The following is a 17,517-nucleotide window of genomic DNA, read 5'->3' as shown; positions in this document are numbered from 1 at the left end:
TCCAGTTAGTTACTTTTGTGGAATGAGACATAGCTGCTATAAAAAAGGAACCTTATGGGTAATTAATCATGGTAACATTTACAGTAACTTCAAGCTTGTTTTTGGTTATTGGTGTCATACCAATGTTGGGACACTAGGTGGCAGTAGTTTACCATGAATAATGCTCAATGTGTAAATAGATGGACCTGCTGTAAACTCAATATTACTTTTATGTTGTCCTTGAATCACCTCATTTAATCGCCATTGTTGCTTCTCTTCCAACCTGCTTCAGCTGCCTCAGGACAGTTTGAATGTTTAAAAGACAGGGTATAGAAGAAGCTACTAAAATATCATTCTCTCTTGTGTGGATTATGGCTAATTATCCACATGATGCATGTGTGTACATAAACAACTCTTCCATATTTGTTCTTGTTTAAATTGGCTAAAGCTTGGCTCATAGCTGTGTAAAATGAAAAGTGAAAATGCTGACAACTCTTTCACAGTACACTTATTAGTATTTATTAACAATATCTTTTTCAATCTCAACATTTTCTTAAATAACTACAGTACAGTGTACAGAAGTTCATTTCACTTGCAGCCACAAATATCAAAGATATTTACAGGTTTACATACAATATATACATATGCACAGGAGGCATGTACAAAAGGCTTCTGTGTGTCCCTGTGGGATTAAAGCTCACACATTTGGCTACAGCCTCAAGAGTCACGAGGGCAGGTCACTGACAGATCCATAAAAGGCAAAACACTGACAAAATAAAACAGGATGAGATATACAGGATGTACAATTATTACATGCGTAGTGAGTGAAAATGGCACAATATTGGCATATACAGTATGTAAGGAACCTCTGGGTCAGAAAAAAAAGAATAAAGTTAATGAAACATTTTCACATCAGCAAACCAGTTGTCAGAAACAACATGTCGAAGATGTAACAGTATGTATAACATATTACACTGTATGTACACATTTCCATATCAACAGATATGAAATATGGCAATCCACGTTTTCATGACAAGGATTGAGATGATGTCACATATCATCCTGGCTGTTCCTTCAATGAACACACAGACACACACACACACACACACACACACACACACACATATATATATATACACACACAAAAAAATAACATCCAAAACTCTTCTTTCATGTGCTTCCCTTTTTGAATGCTTATGGAGCGAAGACAGTAGAGATGGCAACATGCATTAAAAGCTGTGTAAATGTTTTAAAATTTGCCTCCCATCCCCATTTTCCTCATTGTGAAACTTCTAATTCAGTTGGAACCACACAGGCTTTAAATAGATTTAAATACTGCAAGAGGCACGGTTTCCCAGCAAATATTAATTCATAAACAGAAAAATTAAAACTAATAAATATTTAAATAATGATATCACTAAACTAGTACAGGCTGTAGCTCCAGTTACTCTCAGTGTTATGGAAATTAAAGCATTTAGAGGAAAGAAGCATTTCCCGTCTTCAGTAGGTGTCCTATAAATAACATAATGAGAGTAATGCACTTGATGGAATAAACATTGCAGTTATGTGTGCGAACTAACTGCTTTTACTACTGTAGTGGTTTCAGTACTATGGTGGAGACCTAAAAAGGAGCCCTTCAGAGCACAGCTGTCACTGTATACCAGTTCCAACATCACATTATTACGGCTTATTTAAAATAAAAAAAGCGGGATGGGAATGAGATGGAAACTCACTGAAACAAACTGGCTGACTGGCTTAAGTAAACTATGAGGATTATTTGTAAAAATTACAAAATGCATTTAAACATGTAAAAAAAAAAAAAAAAAAAAAAGAGCAAGTAACTGACACTGTCAGTTTTGATATTTTTAACCCCAAAACAGGGCTGAAATTAAGGCTGTTTGTTCAAGTTTCTCACAATGTTCACATCTCAGAACTACCAAGTCGTTTTTGGCGCAGTGCTCAAGGTCATGTGTCATGTACAAGGATGTAAACTGGTCAGCTCCAGCAAGTAGCACCAATAATGGCAGCACTGACAAAACATGCTCCCACCAAATTTCATGGTGTTGTGCAATTTAAACTGAAACCGTCTTGCACAGTACTCAAAAGTAGTATGTTATACAAAAAGTAAGGCTTTTGTACTTGTCTGACTGAACAAAAGAGGAGAGCGAATTTCATGCTGGGAAAGTGTTTTGTCGTCAAGTTTCTAGATGTGGAACAGCAGCAGTGTGATTGGACAAGGCAGTGTCTGTATGATCCGACAGGCCCACATCCGTTGGTCCCGTCCAGTGCAAAATACCAGTCGATCAACTGATTGGTCTGTGGGTCTCTAAAAATGTGCTAGACAATGTTGGCCAGTTCTGTCGAGTCCGTTTCTGAATCTGCTTCGTTGTCCCTGCAAGAGAAAATAAAGTGTCTTCAGTTGGAGTTTTGCTTCACGGACACGCAAACCAAAGAGAGTAAAACATTTCAATCCACACGCCTTACCTTAGTTCCTGAAGCAGTTTGCGGTTGCCTTGCCTCCTCTCCTCGTTGATTGGATACGAGTACAGTATTGTCAGGCCGATTATGATCAGAGCTACGGGGGCGGCGGAAACCAGCAGTTTCAAGGTTAAATCCACTGCTTCTGGTTGAGTGCAGCCTCTACTGATGTAACCTGCAAAACTGAAAATGAAGAAACATACATTTTAAAACTGAAAACAGAAGTATTTCTCATCTTTACTGATTGCAGAGCATTGGTTTTATATGTACACATCACACACTAACTATGGAAACTATCCAAGATCTTGATGTGAAGGCACCAAATTGCTGATCAAAGGCCAACACTCTAAAGTCAGTCATGTGATGCTACACTACAGCCTTTTTGTACTTAATCTAATGAAAGCAAAAGGAATTCCGTGCTTTGATGTGGGATTTGGCGACTGGGAGATTTGGCTTAGCCTCATTTAGACTTCTATTGTGTCACTGTGCATTGGATAAAAGCTGAATGAAACACCTACAAAAATGGTTTGAATGACTTACAATGTAGGTTATGTGTGTCTGTGTGTCAAACAGGAGACACACCAGGATAACAAAAACACATTTTAACCAGCCAAATTTAACCAAATTAAGTACATTAAGTGCCAGTTAAGGATTATTAGGATGTGGGGTGTGGATGTCTGTATGGTCAGTAATATAAGTGTGCATGATTGATGGATGTGTGTGTGTGTGTGTGTGTGTGTGTGTGTGTGTGTGTGTGTGTGTGTGTGTGTGTGTGTGTGTGTGTGGTGTGTGTGTGTGTGTGTGTGTGTGTGGAGATTAAGTGAATACTCACTCTAAACTGAGAGTGGAAATGCCAAGGGAGACTCCAGAGGCGAACTTGGTGAAGAAGACGTAGAAGGAATAGAAGAGAGCTTCATGGCCGGTGGAGTCTGGGTTCTGTACTTGGAAATCGTCAACAACGTCGGGCAGCATAGACCTGAAAAACACAAAAAGTTAGAGTCATGATTGCTTAGATATGTGTGTATTCCTGATAAGAAAAGAAAAAAAGAGGAGACAGCAGGGGTCTTACCAGGGCAGAAGGAAGGCTGTAGCCAGTCCAACTCCGGCAGCGAAGGATACAATGTAGGTGACAATCAGGTTACTCTTCAGACACACCACCAGGATCATGAAGGGAACCACAGACTGGAAAGAACAGAAGCACATTAGACCACTAAAGCGCACTACATCAGCTGTCATTCAGACATTTACTTCTCCTAAACAAGTCTCTTAATGACACTAGAGCCGTTTTCCTACAACTCATAAAGTAGAATATCCACGAATGCCTGTCAGTCTTATAGGCTTCTTAAGACTTAGAGGTGGTGTTTGGATGTAATTCTGGGCCTTACCAAGGTGCCAACGTAAACCGCAGTCTTTTTCCCAAAGCGAGTCAGGAACCACTGCCAGAAGGGGATAGCCAGAGTAGCAGAGAGCTGAGGGGGGAAAAACATTCAAAGTCTGGTTAACCAGCTGTCTGATTTCGTTTTGACATACACAAACATTGACTAAACTCACAAAAGTTCCCGTAAATTCCACAGAAGGCCCCTCTTTTACAGGTTATCCTGATTTTGCAAAAGGACCCTCTAATGCTACATCACAGTAAAGATCCACAACATTCTCGAAATGTTTCAGCCTCTATTTGGGTGTGACAACACGTGTGTGCAGATGCAGAAGGACACGCATTTGACCTCTCGTATCTGCCAAACACCACAGCAACTATGGAAGACAATGTGGTTTCTAGGGATCTTCCCAAAACAAAGTTGAGCTCAAATGTGATGCAAACCTCCACAGGGGTCATCCTATGACTCTGCAGGGGGGCGGAGGGTTCGCTCAGATCAGTTAGGCCTCTGACCCCTGCGTGTTTGACTAAGGTAAAGATAACACAAAGCAATGGTGCAACAGTATTTTCCCACCTTTTCTCATGATATGGGTGAAACCACCCACACATTCTGTTCTGTAATGCTGTTGTATGATGACTTGTTCAGTGGCTTCACACTCTGTTTTATGTGGTTTCACACTGAGCGAATATGATTTCATTTCATTGGCATTACTGCCACATCAGCAGTCTTTGCCACTGCTCACACACCTTTCAACCTCTGCCCTATGAGCCTTATCTCAAATGAAATGAATGAAACATAATGATCAATTAATATGGCTTTATCTTTAAACAGACCCCATAAAGCACATTCTACACAGCTAACCTCAGTGTTTTCCCACCAAATGAAAATGAGTAGCACAACATGGCTACTCCTCTGACATAAACACCATCCAGCCCTTGAAATTGAGTTAATTTGCGGTGCAAAGTGAGAGAACAACGTCCCATACAGCACCTACCTACTGCAACGTGCCTCACATTAGCAAAAAAGGATGCACAAGTCTCCTTTTGTTTGTTGCAATCATTTAAACACTCACTGTTGCGATCACACAGCGTTTCATTACATTTGATTTTGACCGTTTCAATCAGTTATATATGCCTCCTTATATAATGCCTGTTAGTCTGACTTGCTTAATTTATCTCTGTTCTAAGAAGATCTGAGCTTTCAGGATTAATCTGACATTTCATCAAATTACTTAAGGTGAGGATTAGTGCCGATTATGGGTAACTTCAAAAGGAGCAGTTCCTGTGACAGCTCACACTTTTGAAGTCTCTAAAAAAGGTAATTTCACCAAATAAATGTACTTTAACAAAGAGGTTACTGCCTTGGCTCCATAATCCTTTCCATAAAGTAAAGGATCAAAGCATGTAATCTTTTCAACCTCACTAACCTGTACTTTCTCACCCCCGTACAGTTCTGCTGTGCGTGCTACACAAGTCATATCTATGGATTAATTGGGTTTAATACCCGTCAGGATTGAGGTGATTCTTTGATACGAGGAACTCCAAGAGGGGTCAAGAGATATAAACGAAAGAATAATGAAAGGTGGCTCCTTCCCTGTCTGTGGGAATGGGGTGGCATTCAGGCAGAGTGGACACACATCATGGAAATGTGCAGCCAGGAGACACTGCTTTCTAACCAAGAACAGAGCAGCCTTGTAATTGAAGACAATTTATGTGTTCGCCCTCAGAGGGAAGCTTTTGTCTGCACTCTGGAGCTAATGGCTTAACTTATTCCACACAAACGGGCTGCTCAAGGTTTTCGTACGCAGAGGGAAATGCAGCCGTTGCTATGGGAACAGTGCACCTATCTGTCTGAAAATGTGTACTCACCATGATGACCAGCAGGATATTCTGGAAGTCATTTCTGAAGCCCAGAGTGGAGCTGCAGAAAAGGGCAAAGTTTCCCTCCAGGAGCTGCGGGACGAGAGCAGAGAGACTCGCACAGTCAAATTTACTGCCTAAAACACACAAATACACACGCCTCGGGCCAACCCTGCAGGCGCCAAGTACACTCAGGCTGGGAGCACGAACCAGGGTGAGACTCCCAACATTTCACATAAGACAAGCCGGCTGAAATCAGTCACTGAATCACAAACAGTGGGTAGACACAGAGAGCTAGGTGAGACTGACATACTGTACATACACTAATCAAGCCCATGGTAAAAGTGTGTGTGTGTGTGTGTGTGTGTGTGTGTGTGTGTGTGTGTGTGTGTGTGTGTGTGTGTGTGTGTGTGTGTGTCTCTCTCTATACGCACCATGAAAGCCAGCGAGGTAAAGAGGAAGACCATGACCAGTTTGGCGTACGGTCCATGCCCCATCACCAGCTTAATCCCCTGGAAGAAACCCATGGGCTCTGACCTGGGGCGACAAGACTCTGAAAAGAGGAAAAGTAGGAAAGAATGAACAAAGATGTTAAAAAAATTCCATCCACTTGAATACATTTTTAAACTCTTCCCACTGCCATGTTTTGTTTTTTTAAATTTTACATGAGCTGCCTTTCAGCCTCTTCCTTTACTGAATTTCTATTAGTCCTCTTGCTGGTCACAAGGTTTCTCATTTAACCCAAAGCCTGCGTGCTCTCACAGCCCAGTCATACTACAGCATACAGCTTTAACTGTGCATGTGTCACATTAACGTGTTTATGTGAGTCCAATCAGGATGTTGAACTAGAGCAACTTTTCAGGGTTTTTAATAGTAACAAAACTGAACAAACCTAGGCTCGATTAACAAAAGATTCACACACAAAAAGTTTGATTTAATGGTTAAAAGTTTAAAGCAAAAAGTTGACTGTCTTATATAATGCAATTTCAAAGTCAAGAATCAACAATTTGAAAAGCAAAAGATGAATCTCTGATTCACCCCCTTAGTTTTTCCCCTCATTTTGGCTTCGAATGAAAGTCAAATTAAGGCAATTTACAGATTGGATAATGGCTTCTAAAGTGAAGGACGGAGGCTGTTTCATTGAGAGACTGATGCCTTACCTTTCTGTTCTCTCACACCAAAGAAAACCACAATAGCGCAGAGGAAATAGATTAAGCAGATGACACCAGAAGCAATCATGTAGGCCACTTTCTGTAAGGAAGATCAAAAGAGGAAAATGACAGTTAGCACTGTTTGTTTCACAGATTCTATTTAAGCACTCATCAGTTCTAGCCATTTGACCAGTAAAGTTATTATTAGTGTTTACCGTCAAACATATGACTAATGACTCATGACTCCTTTGTTTACCGTGTGCTCCAGGGAAATGACTGGCTCTGAGTTATTGAGTCCGACAGAGTTTGAGGAGTTGCTCAGGTCTGCCACGAGGTCACCGGGTCCTGGGAGACAGGGAGCGTTTGCCATACCCACAATCTGTCCCTGGACAGCTGTACCGAGAACGGTGCCCAGAACCTCCACCGTCATCCCTGGTTGGAGGCAAACACAAGAGACGTTTAGTCATTGAGGAGGAGACACACTAGACTTGTTTTCTGTCAGGAGATTCACTTAGAAAATAATAATTGTACATGCTGATTATGATACTCACTGTATGCAGTGGCTGAGTCTCTTTCTTTCTGCTCTGAGCTGATGAACATGGTGAGGGCAGAGTACGGCACATGGAAGCACTGATTTGCAAAGAAAAAGAGAAGCATGGTAAGAAAAATTAATACAGCTCTTAAATTTTGTCAAAGCAAGTTAATGTCATTGTTCTTTGCAAGATTTATACCACTCGCAGAGACTGATATCAATCTTCTTTGATCAATCTGATTTTATTTTTTGCGAGAAAACAAATAATCATTTTTCCAACTTTCCCTTTGAGTGATTTATTTTAGATTATTGTGCAATTGAAGGATTTGAAAACAAAACATGAATCACAATTAGGGTGTGGAAATGGGAAAAAAATCTAATTGGAAAACTAAACATTTCCCTGAACTGTATTACACTCATGAGTCAACAGAGTAGTCACATAGTGTGTGAGTGTGTGTGCGTGTGCGTGTGTGTGTGTGTGTGTGTGTGTATACTATTGTGGTACTCACAGTCTGAAGGGTCTGGAAGATGCAGTAGAAGAAAAGGTACCAGAGGACTTTGCCATCCTCAAAGGGGGGAACGTACCATATGAGGAAATAGGCAAGCACAGCCAGAGGGGTCGAGATTAGGATCCTTCAGATGGACAAAGGAGAGGAGAGGGGGAGAGGAACGAGAAAAGACAAAAACAACATCAGTGGATGAAAACGTGATCCTACTCGAGCGCGAAAACACAGTAAACAATTACCAGTCTTAATGGAGTGAGGGGCCACTCATTACATAACACATTTTGGCCATTCAATTTGTGCCAACTTTTCTTCACACTGATTATCATTAATAGAGACACAGTGTTCCTTGTGTTCATAATGCATGAAACAGGTTGGCCTTCAAGTATGGCTGGTGGTTATGTGAGGATATAACTGGTGAATCTTGCCAAACATGTCTTTTCCTGTACAAATGACTCATTCAACACCCTCTGTCACATAAAGATGCTTCAATGTGGCAACTGTATGTGTGTGAGTTTAAGAAAATATGAATAAGAATGTGTCATTTCAGTTTTGTAAATACATCTGTACGCCTATGTCTAAATCATCCTGTAATATCATGTCATTTTAGCAGGAAAAAAAGGCAGGAACGCCCCCATAGAATTCCTCTCATTACTTCCTTTTTCCTATGACCTGATAATCTCCGTCCAATCAGATATGAGTTTGTGAGAACAACCACATCTCTCCGGACACAAGCTTGGCTTGTGGAAAAGGAAGCAGCTCGGGCATCCTGCTTGTCCATCTATTCTCTACAGGAATAGTTTATTACATTTACATCAGGTGATTCATCCTTATCAAACAGGATATGGTCTCATAAACGCAACAGACCACAAGCAACAGCATGCGGTCGTCATGAATGACGCAACTTCTCTTCTTGGCAGTGACTGATATCAAATCAAAGTGATCTGCAACTTAAGAGCTTCACTACAGACTCAGCACCGATCAACTTAAGCTCATTTACAGCCAGATAAACAGTACATGCTTTACAGAGAGAAAATGTAAAGTGAAAAGGAGGAGTGGCATTCGGTATTCTCTCTCCTCTGCATGACTGCTGACGTGACCGCACTGCGTGCAACTGCAAACAGTCAGTGTGGGAGTGCAGGAGTGGTGTGCAAGTTAAAGCAGGTGTTTTATCAAGAAATGAAATCACACTCAGGAATGCAATTCCAAAGCAAGCCTATTTCCTCTGTGCCAAATGAGACCAACACCTACCAAATCAAACACACTACTTAATTTGACTTCTATCAGTCAGGGAAAACCTCTGCTTTAAACAGGTTGCAAGGCTACGCCAACTATTGCACTGTGCTTGCAGAACTGCAGAGACACAGAAGGCCATGTAAGTACTGGCCAGATGCCCTTCCTGGAACCATATTTAAATGTGCTCTGAATAGCCGTGCTGACTAGGAAGGTGATTTTATCTCAGTTTGGCAGGTGACAGCTTTCAGCCTGCTGCATCAACTGTGAGAGCCGGTTTTATAGACAGAATGTAACAATATGAAACAATATGACAGCAATATGTGATTTTGTATTCTGGCAGCCATCATTGGGGCTGGGTGGGCAAACAGCTGTAATCAAAGATGAAAACCAAGCCAAGATTCTGGTTTTGAGGCCTTGACTTCATCTTCAGCTTCAGTTTGAAAGTCGTATTAAGCTAGACAGGCAGTCAGTAGGTTTTGCAGTAGTAATACAAACATAACTGTCAGTGTCCAAAGAAATTAATACAAATGTATGTTTAAGGAGTAGTAGGAAACCTGCAGTCTGTCACTCCTGACCACTCCTGTAGCCCCGCAGTAACAACAGTACAACTCATTCTACCCCTGTGGCACAACTTGAACTGTAGTAACCTCCCAGATTCCTCAGCCAGTCTTTAAAAATCCTACCGGGCCTTCATAACGGAGAGCGATGCGCTATTGGCTCATGTATGTGGTGTGTTGTGGGCTGGCCCAATGAGAAGCTACCCTGACACACTCTCCCCTCCCCCACTTCCTAAACACAGAGTTTGTAAGATGGAGCCGCCTCTCTGCCAATTCCTCCCTGCTCTCAGGCACTCCGCTCATGTTTTACTCCGTTCGTCACTGAACCGACCGTAATGTGACTCAACATGCCAATCATTCCTCCATCCTTTCTTCCTCCAACAATCATCCCACCCACACCCTACCTCTGACAAACGGACGAGATGCATCTCGCTGTGCACAAGCAGCGCCACGCATGACCCACTTTTTGAGATTCAAACATCAGCATCTTGACGATGGCTGAACATTACAATAATGATATAAGAGTCTCACATTGTATGAATAAACAGTATACATGCAAAAAAAAATATGTATGCAATTTTTTTTATTAAAAATTGATTCAAGATGGATATCTATGACACTGCTAACATGTAGAAATCTAAAAATAAGGTTCACAGTGGCTACTCTGGAATAATTGTTGATAACCACTTTATATTTTTCATTATTTTCTTTAATCTTTTATTCATTGGTTGAGTTACTGTTTTTTGTTTATTCCTGTTTGATCAATAAATGCATCACTGCAAACTACACTGCAAACCCATATGTCCTTCCTGGCAATGGAAATTTACATACACACACACTTTGAACATTATTATTGTTTAGCTAAATAATCACAAACGCACTACAGTGGCATTATATATTTAAAGTGAAAATGTAAAAAATCTACAAGGGAGGGAGAAGATCAAACAAACTGTTTAAATATTTAGACGCTCAAACTATTTACATATAGGCTAACACCCTAATCCAGAGACCCGGAGGTCAAAGGTGCCTCACATGCCACACCCAGTGACCGCCTGCACATGATGCAAGAGGAGAGGGAGAGACCCCGGTGCTGGTGGCAGAAGAACCATATATTGTCCACCTTTTTCCTTATGGTCTGAATAAGTTGCTTATTTTGTTGCTAGTCACTAAGAGTTTCTAAAAAGTCCATAAATCTAGCAAGAAAGTCAGCAATTTGACAACACTGCTCTCTCTCTCTGATTGGTTTGGTGTTTGTAAGAGCGTGTGACGTGGCGTCAATTAAAACCATACATGTTCCATGACATATAAATTGAATCATTTCCTTTGTAAGGATACACTTCTCTGGAAGTGCTAACCAACAGCTGAACAGGAAGGCCATTCCTTTTCCTTATTGTAAATTAATTATGCAGGTCCCATCTGAAGGGAACATTAACACAGGAAACTGAGGCGGGGACCACATGAGACCTTCATGACATCTCCCAGTTGTGCCCCTTCTTTCACAGGCTACACACATTTCATAAGGGTACTAGGGTAATTACATTTTTAATCAAGCAGGCAAGGGAGTAAATAAGCTGCATCTCCCTGTGGTGCTCATTACAAAAGATGCCTCGACCCTCTGAGACATTTACCTCTTCTTATTAGGGTGTCATTCTGCTGCTCTGTCCTTTTTGCCTGATCGCTCTATGGAGGTACTGCATGTTCCCGACTACTGAAGTGACAGTGGCTCTAAAATATCTTCTACGTTGACAGGAGACCCCTTCTGTAACCAGCAGCTCACACTGACACCTTACACCCTCCGTCTCTGACATAACGGTGTGAATTAAACCCTTCAGACATGGCAGTTGCAGAAGGGGTCTGCAACTGTCATGGTCTGTTTATGAATGCAACATTCATGAAGCGACAAATATCTCATATGAGATAAAGCCGTGTACCGGTAGGTTGCTCAGAGCTTGAGATGCAGAGATGTGGTGGGGGAGGGGCCGAATCAAAAGAAAAGGGTCAGTAACCCTTCTGTGAAAAGGGCCTGGAGCGTCACAGTCCTCCCACTCCCTCAGCCTGCCTGTCACACGCAGACAAAGATGCAAAGCAACATTTTAACATTATTTTTGCTTCAGGCTGCTCTTAATGAGGGGATGTCACAAAGTGCAGTGGTCAGACTCATCTAAAACCAAACTAATAATAATGTTAATAATGATGTTCAATTCAAAAAATATCTCAATGTCAACTTACAAATGAGATTATTATAATAATAATGTCAAACAGCTGAAACTGAGCACTCTATTTAAACATAAAGAGATTCAATTATTCTGAATCCTCTGGGGGAATTCCTTCTGAAAAGTGGTTTGTGTGCTTGCTGAAAGAAGCAGAGACGGTAGCAGGCAGGAGTTATATTTGTCAATGCCATGCCAAAGGAAATGTGCAAGATTACTGCCCGCAGGAGCTCCCTATATTTGTTTTCTAAAGGCATTTTTCAGTAGATTCTTTTATGGCCTGTATGTATTGCAGCAGTGTGTGTGTGTGTGTGTGTGTGTGTGTGTGTGTGTGAGAGAGAGAGTGAATGAGAGAGAAAAGGGGGGTAGGGATCTTGAATGGACAAATGGTCGCACGATCTGTCAAAATAATCGTAATATGATGTTATCATACAGCCCTGTGACTCGTAGTTACCCCTTTCAGGAAAATTCAAATGTAGTTCCTGAACAAAGCTCCGCCCCCAAACACTGACACATGTACAGTGTATGGCTGGTAAATGTACACTCACAGTGCTGACTCACAGAGTCTGACAGCAGCCCACCCATTACGCATTTCCAACAGCAAATATGTGATAAGTGCTTCAATGATATAACTGGGCTTTATCAACAAGCTAATTGAAACGGTCTGGAGTCTCAAACGTTACAGCTGGAGGAGGAAGGTGCTCCGGAGAAAAAAACCCAGATCCACTAAAAAGCTCAAAAATGTAGACCTATATAAAATAAAGACTAACAATATCAGACTGTCACTCGCCGGTTCCAGCTGGGATTTGGACCTACCAGGGTAGCATGCGTCCGAACCGCGTCCATGGGCTTCGGGAGACCAAGAAGCCCACTGTGGGGTCCGTTATGGCATCCCATGCTCGGCCCACAAACAGGATGATGGAGGCATAGAAGGGATCGAGCTGCCAAAAGGAGAAGACACAAAGATCAGTGAAAAACCATGGCAGTAAAAGATGCAATTCTCAATCCAGCGGGTCATTTCTTGATGCACATTCAATCCCTTTACTACCGTAAAAACAATACACTGGGCATTGTACATGTATGTATGACTGACAAACTATTGTATACATAGCTTATGGCTGTATTGTTAAACCGTTAAGCTGCTTGATGAGGCAGTCAGCAGTGTAGATTTAAAATTAATCTTGACATTATAGTGAGTAGTGTTAAGTTATCCGCTTGTTTTAAGTCAATAATCAAAAGGCAACACTTAGCAAGAGTCAACTCAAATAGTGTCACTTGGCAGCTCAGCATGGCTGCTGTTCATCCAGCACTGTGCAGAGGAGACGAGGCTGACTGAAAGCCAGAAAGGGTGAATGTTCCACTCCTGACTGTACAATCTGCGCCACGCTGTGTCAGCCAATAGACTCTTAATCAACAATCTCTGTAGCCCGACAAAGCTAAACCCCGGGGAAGCGGTTGACTTACACGCTATTTTGGCCTTAACCATCAGATTACTGTCAAAGCCCATTAAAGCGAGCCCCTCCTCACCCCTGCTACCATCGTACCCCCTCCTAAACATTTTTCTGAGCAAGCCTGTGTAAGCCTTTTGATACAGTGCAGCCCCATCATGGAGTCAATAATGGAAACGAAAGAGAAACTTTTTCCACCTCTTCATTTACTTGGGATAATCGCCCCCTTTGTTGGTGAGCTATGGTGATTACAATGTCCTGTGTGTGCACTTATGAGAAAGGTGATTCAAGGGCACAGGAATATCATGCACAACTCCTTGTTCTCAAGACTGTAAATGCCACCACAGATACTGTGGCAGGACACAGGGTTGACAGGTGTGGGTGTACAGTATGTTCCCATTCCCAGTAAGGTGGTCGTTTAAGGGCAGCAGGGTGGCCAAACTTAGCTCTGTCTTATGAAAGTGACTAAATGTATAGACAGGTGTGACCATGGAGTTTTGAAATAAACTCAACCAACTCACCTGAGCTACGTCCAGTAGATAGATCTGCAGAAAAAAACCCAGGGCACATCCTGTGATCTGGTAGGGTGCTCCGCCGATGGCATAGCATATCTTGTTGCAGACTGACAACCTGTTCCTTTCCTGCTGGGGGGAAAACAAGGAAAGAGAACAGAAAAAGAACGTTAACCAAATAAAATTATTAACTACATTAACCCTAAAAGTGCAACCATCATTGTGGAATTTTACACAAGTAAAAAGCAGACGATAATAACTACTTTTGGAAGTGTGCTAAAGTATTTGCAGCTGTCTGCAAACCTTAGAGCCCTTGCAGTCATAGGAGGGGTCAGTTCTACAGAGTTGGCGACAGCAGCTAAATCCTAACAGGGTGACTGCAATACAGCAGTGTACAGTTATATCCCCCAGGCTCAATTTCTGTATAAGTAATTTAATCTGCAACCTATCGTTTCTCCAAGTTTCAGCCTATTTCTCACTAGTCAGATTAATACAACACATTTTTCAGTGACTCATAAGGAATGTAGCCTAAATTCTTAATCGCCAGAGAGTCTTAAGACCAGAAAGTTCAGCTGGCAAAAAGCTAACCACCATGTAGTGTATTTGGCAGAAGTCAGGGACAGCCACTGGGAAACAAGAAACCCTTGGTTTTCTAACAAGTGCTCATTCTTCTCCATGTTCTCCACTGTAGATGTAATAATTTCCTCAACCGTCAGACACTAAACAACTCCTCTAATAGCAACACAAATCTCTGCAGATCAGTGCCAGGGCATGACAACACCAACAGCCAGGGTGACAGCACCTTGGCAGCAGTCTGCACTGGCCTGCCAGTTTGACCAATGCTCTGATCACTCCGGCCCCGCAGCAGACCGTCCTCCCTGGCCAATCAAGAGGTTTTGTTTGGTGCTGCCTAATCTGCCCTCTTTTCAGCTGGTCAAAAAAAAAATGTAATCACTGGTGTTGAATGAGGAAAGGTGTAATGTTATAGCCTAAGAGAACATATAAAAGATAGCATCATCCGCTAATGAAAATGACCTTGAGCTGCAGGCACATTTCAGTGTTCCTCAAGTATATGTCATCGATACGCATGAGAAGAAAACGGACACTGCCCCCTCCCCTCCCCATCTTAAAAAAAAAAATCACACCACAACACAAAGCATCGCTGTGAGTGCAGCTGAGGGAACCAACCCTTGTCTTGTTGATACACCCAACCCAGCCTTTGTTTAGATGACAAAACTGTCTCTGGATGAAATAAGACACCGGCACCATCAAAAACATAGAGCCAATTATTCAGACTTTAGTGAGTGAACACAATGGCTGGCTTTACAACAGTTGGGACTACCTGGAGATTTAGGTCATGTCTCCATGGTAGTAAATGAGTGGTCTCAAGGACCAAACCTGACCCCCACCATGTGATGCACATTACTTCGTAAACCAATGTAACTTTAATGCAATGCAGAGTAGTTATGAAAAGAGTTGACTAGAGTCCAACTCATGTTCACTATGTGATTTAACCCTAAACCAGTTCTACCTGTGTGCAAGAAAAGCAATAATGACTTCTTTTAAAATGACATTGCATACCTACTGTGTCATGTAACTATCATAGGTGGTAGTATGACTGTATTAGTGTCACTGACTCTCATCACACTGCTTTTAAGTAATCCACTTAAACAACTCCTCTTTGCATTTGCATCCATGTCCCATCAGTTACAGTAGCTGAGTAGAGTGTGTCTGTTGATGTAAGGGTTCACACAGACTGTAAAACTAGCCACCAATTACTGTCCCAAGGCCACTGTTATCACCAGTAATGATAATGACATGCTACCACTGTAGACTGAGAACGTGCTCAGGTCAAATTCACATCCTATAAACAGGTGAGGTTTTTCAAATACTCGAAAGCTAGTATAAGGATGTCTGATTAATGCTGCAGTTGGAGACAGAAATGTGAAAAGCTTTTTGGAATTAATAGTCTCCCATGCTCCCTCTGTGTCTGACACGTCGCCTTGGCGAGTGCTTCCTGCTGCATTCAAAGCTGTAGGAAATATTAGAATTACCCCCGCCCCAAAACGCACTAGAAATACTAAATTAAGTGAAGATTTTGTTCAACAACCGAGAAGACTTTTGGGAAGAAAAATCGCTTATTATTATTATTATTTACATGTATCCTGTTTCATAACAATTAACTACTGTGGCAGTGAATTGATGCAAATGTTCTCCTCCCCATTTTGCTACTACAATCCAAATCATTGTGCCACAATATTTCTGAAACAAGAAGACACACACCAGCGTATTGTTTTGTAATAATTTCGACGTACATGTGTCAATAAGTGCTAGAAATGGAGAACCTTTTCTGAGACGTGAGGGGGCTTTCAGGGGAGACCCTGAACGCAGCACTAAAGCACACCTATTGGCGACTGAATCCAAAATAAAATGATATGAAGCCTGCAGATATCTCATGTTTTTAGTCGACATTACAACCTGTGGTTTCTGAGAGACTCTCATGTCCAGTGTGGCTGCAGTTTTCATCGATTTTATTTAAATTCATGAGAAAGACCGTTATGCAAATGAGAAAGGTATAAACGCATAAGGCTTATTTGACGAGCTAACTTACAGTTAACAATAGAACTAAAACGAACGTGAGCTTTAGCTAAAAGCTGTCGTTAAGAAAGAAAGAGTAGCCAACGTTTGCATTTTCGGGATTTTAATTTATCTCTATGTGGCTGGGGTAATGAGTACACAGACAACCACAATCATTACAGTCTACACACAGAAATTATGACTTAAACCTACTATATTTAAGTGCGTTGAACACCGTCCGAAGCCTCGTTTTATCGGATTTAATCGATATGATGTTACATCTGTTGATATACGCAGAGGATGAGAGCGGGGAGGAAGGGCTGGAGTACAGCTCATTTATTGACTGAATTTAATCACATTTGTTTAAATTTATATATCTTTTTTTAATCAATTATTTGATTCCTCTAATAATTCCTGAGTCACTAATGAAGGAAATATCGATTAACTCTGGTGATGAATTATCGCAATGAGCGGCGCGCGCCCTGCCACCGTTCATGACTCACTGTATGGAAATGTCAATTTACCGGTGTGCTCCATTTATTCAAGTGTTTCAACACACACTCCTGTCGAAACAAGCCTTTTTTTCCCCTCTCGTCTTGTGTGAGACGTGATTCAGAAGAAACCAAACCCTCATTTTGAATCAATGCATAAACTCACCTTCCTGGCGAGTGTGATACCATCCGAGCTGACCGGTTTATTCAATAAACTGGCGTTGGAGTATTGTTCACCTCCCTCTCCTTTTGCCATAGCAGAACAGCTGTTCTCTTGGTTGGACTTGATAGAAAAATGTAGAAAATATCAATCTTCCGATAAGGTGTGAAAAGAAAACGCGTCCAATTCGTATCGTCGAGGTCTACAATCTGTTTGAATACTTGTGCGGTGGCAGAAAGGGTGGATGTAGTAATTTTTAGAGCTCCCCGCCCCCTTCCAACGTGCCATTCACCCCATGTTTGACCACGCCTCTCTAAAGGCGGGTCACTCAGGCTTTTATATCCTATATCATCAGGCCACAGCTGCCACCATGAAGAGATAAGACATTCAACTCTTACTGAAGACATGGAGGAGAAATTCTGTGTAAAAAATATTGATTTTACATCTA

At 41.7% G+C, this 17,517-nt stretch overlaps 1 protein-coding gene across 2 annotated transcripts; it reads right to left on the bottom strand.

The window, feature by feature from the left end:
- Positions 1-474: 474 nt before the first annotated feature.
- mfsd2ab (MFSD2 lysolipid transporter A, lysophospholipid b) lies at positions 475-17,312 on the bottom strand. Of its 2 annotated transcripts, none has more exons than XM_051390467.1 (14): positions 17,076-17,312; positions 13,851-13,973; positions 12,698-12,822; positions 7,885-8,008; positions 7,395-7,473; positions 7,100-7,275; positions 6,853-6,943; positions 6,127-6,245; positions 5,702-5,785; positions 3,843-3,926; positions 3,527-3,639; positions 3,290-3,433; positions 2,464-2,640; positions 475-2,371 (listed from the first exon to the last, which is right to left on the bottom strand). In XM_051390467.1, exons 1-14 carry the CDS (start codon positions 17,163-17,165, stop codon positions 2,317-2,319), a joined length of 1,584 nt encoding a protein of 527 aa, XP_051246427.1. In that variant the 5' UTR covers positions 17,166-17,312; the 3' UTR covers positions 475-2,316. The 2 variants fall into 2 exon arrangements, with proteins under 2 accessions (XP_051246427.1, XP_051246428.1); XM_051390468.1 differs by having other exon boundaries at positions 13,851-13,970.
- Positions 17,313-17,517: the final 205 nt, after the last annotated feature.

The sequence above is a fragment of the Dicentrarchus labrax genome, unplaced genomic scaffold (genome assembly GCF_905237075.1).
Source record: "Dicentrarchus labrax unplaced genomic scaffold, dlabrax2021, whole genome shotgun sequence".
NCBI lineage: Eukaryota > Metazoa > Chordata > Actinopteri > Moronidae > Dicentrarchus > Dicentrarchus labrax.
The sequence above is the reverse complement of the archived record's forward strand: the minus strand, read 5'-3'. Positions and strand labels throughout refer to the sequence as shown.

Coding starts and splice junctions, on each gene's coding strand:
- mfsd2ab (XM_051390467.1), bottom strand. CDS start 17,165: ATGGCAAAAGGAGAGGGAGGTGAACAATACTCCAACGCCAGTTTATTG. Junction 6,944..7,099: donor TCATTTCCCTGGAGCACACG/GTAAACAAAGGA, acceptor TCTTCCTTACAG/AAAGTGGCCTACATGATTGC. Junction 2,641..3,289: donor ATTTCCACTCTCAGTTTAGA/GTGAGTATTCAC, acceptor CTTCATTTTCAG/TTTTGCAGGTTACATCAGTA.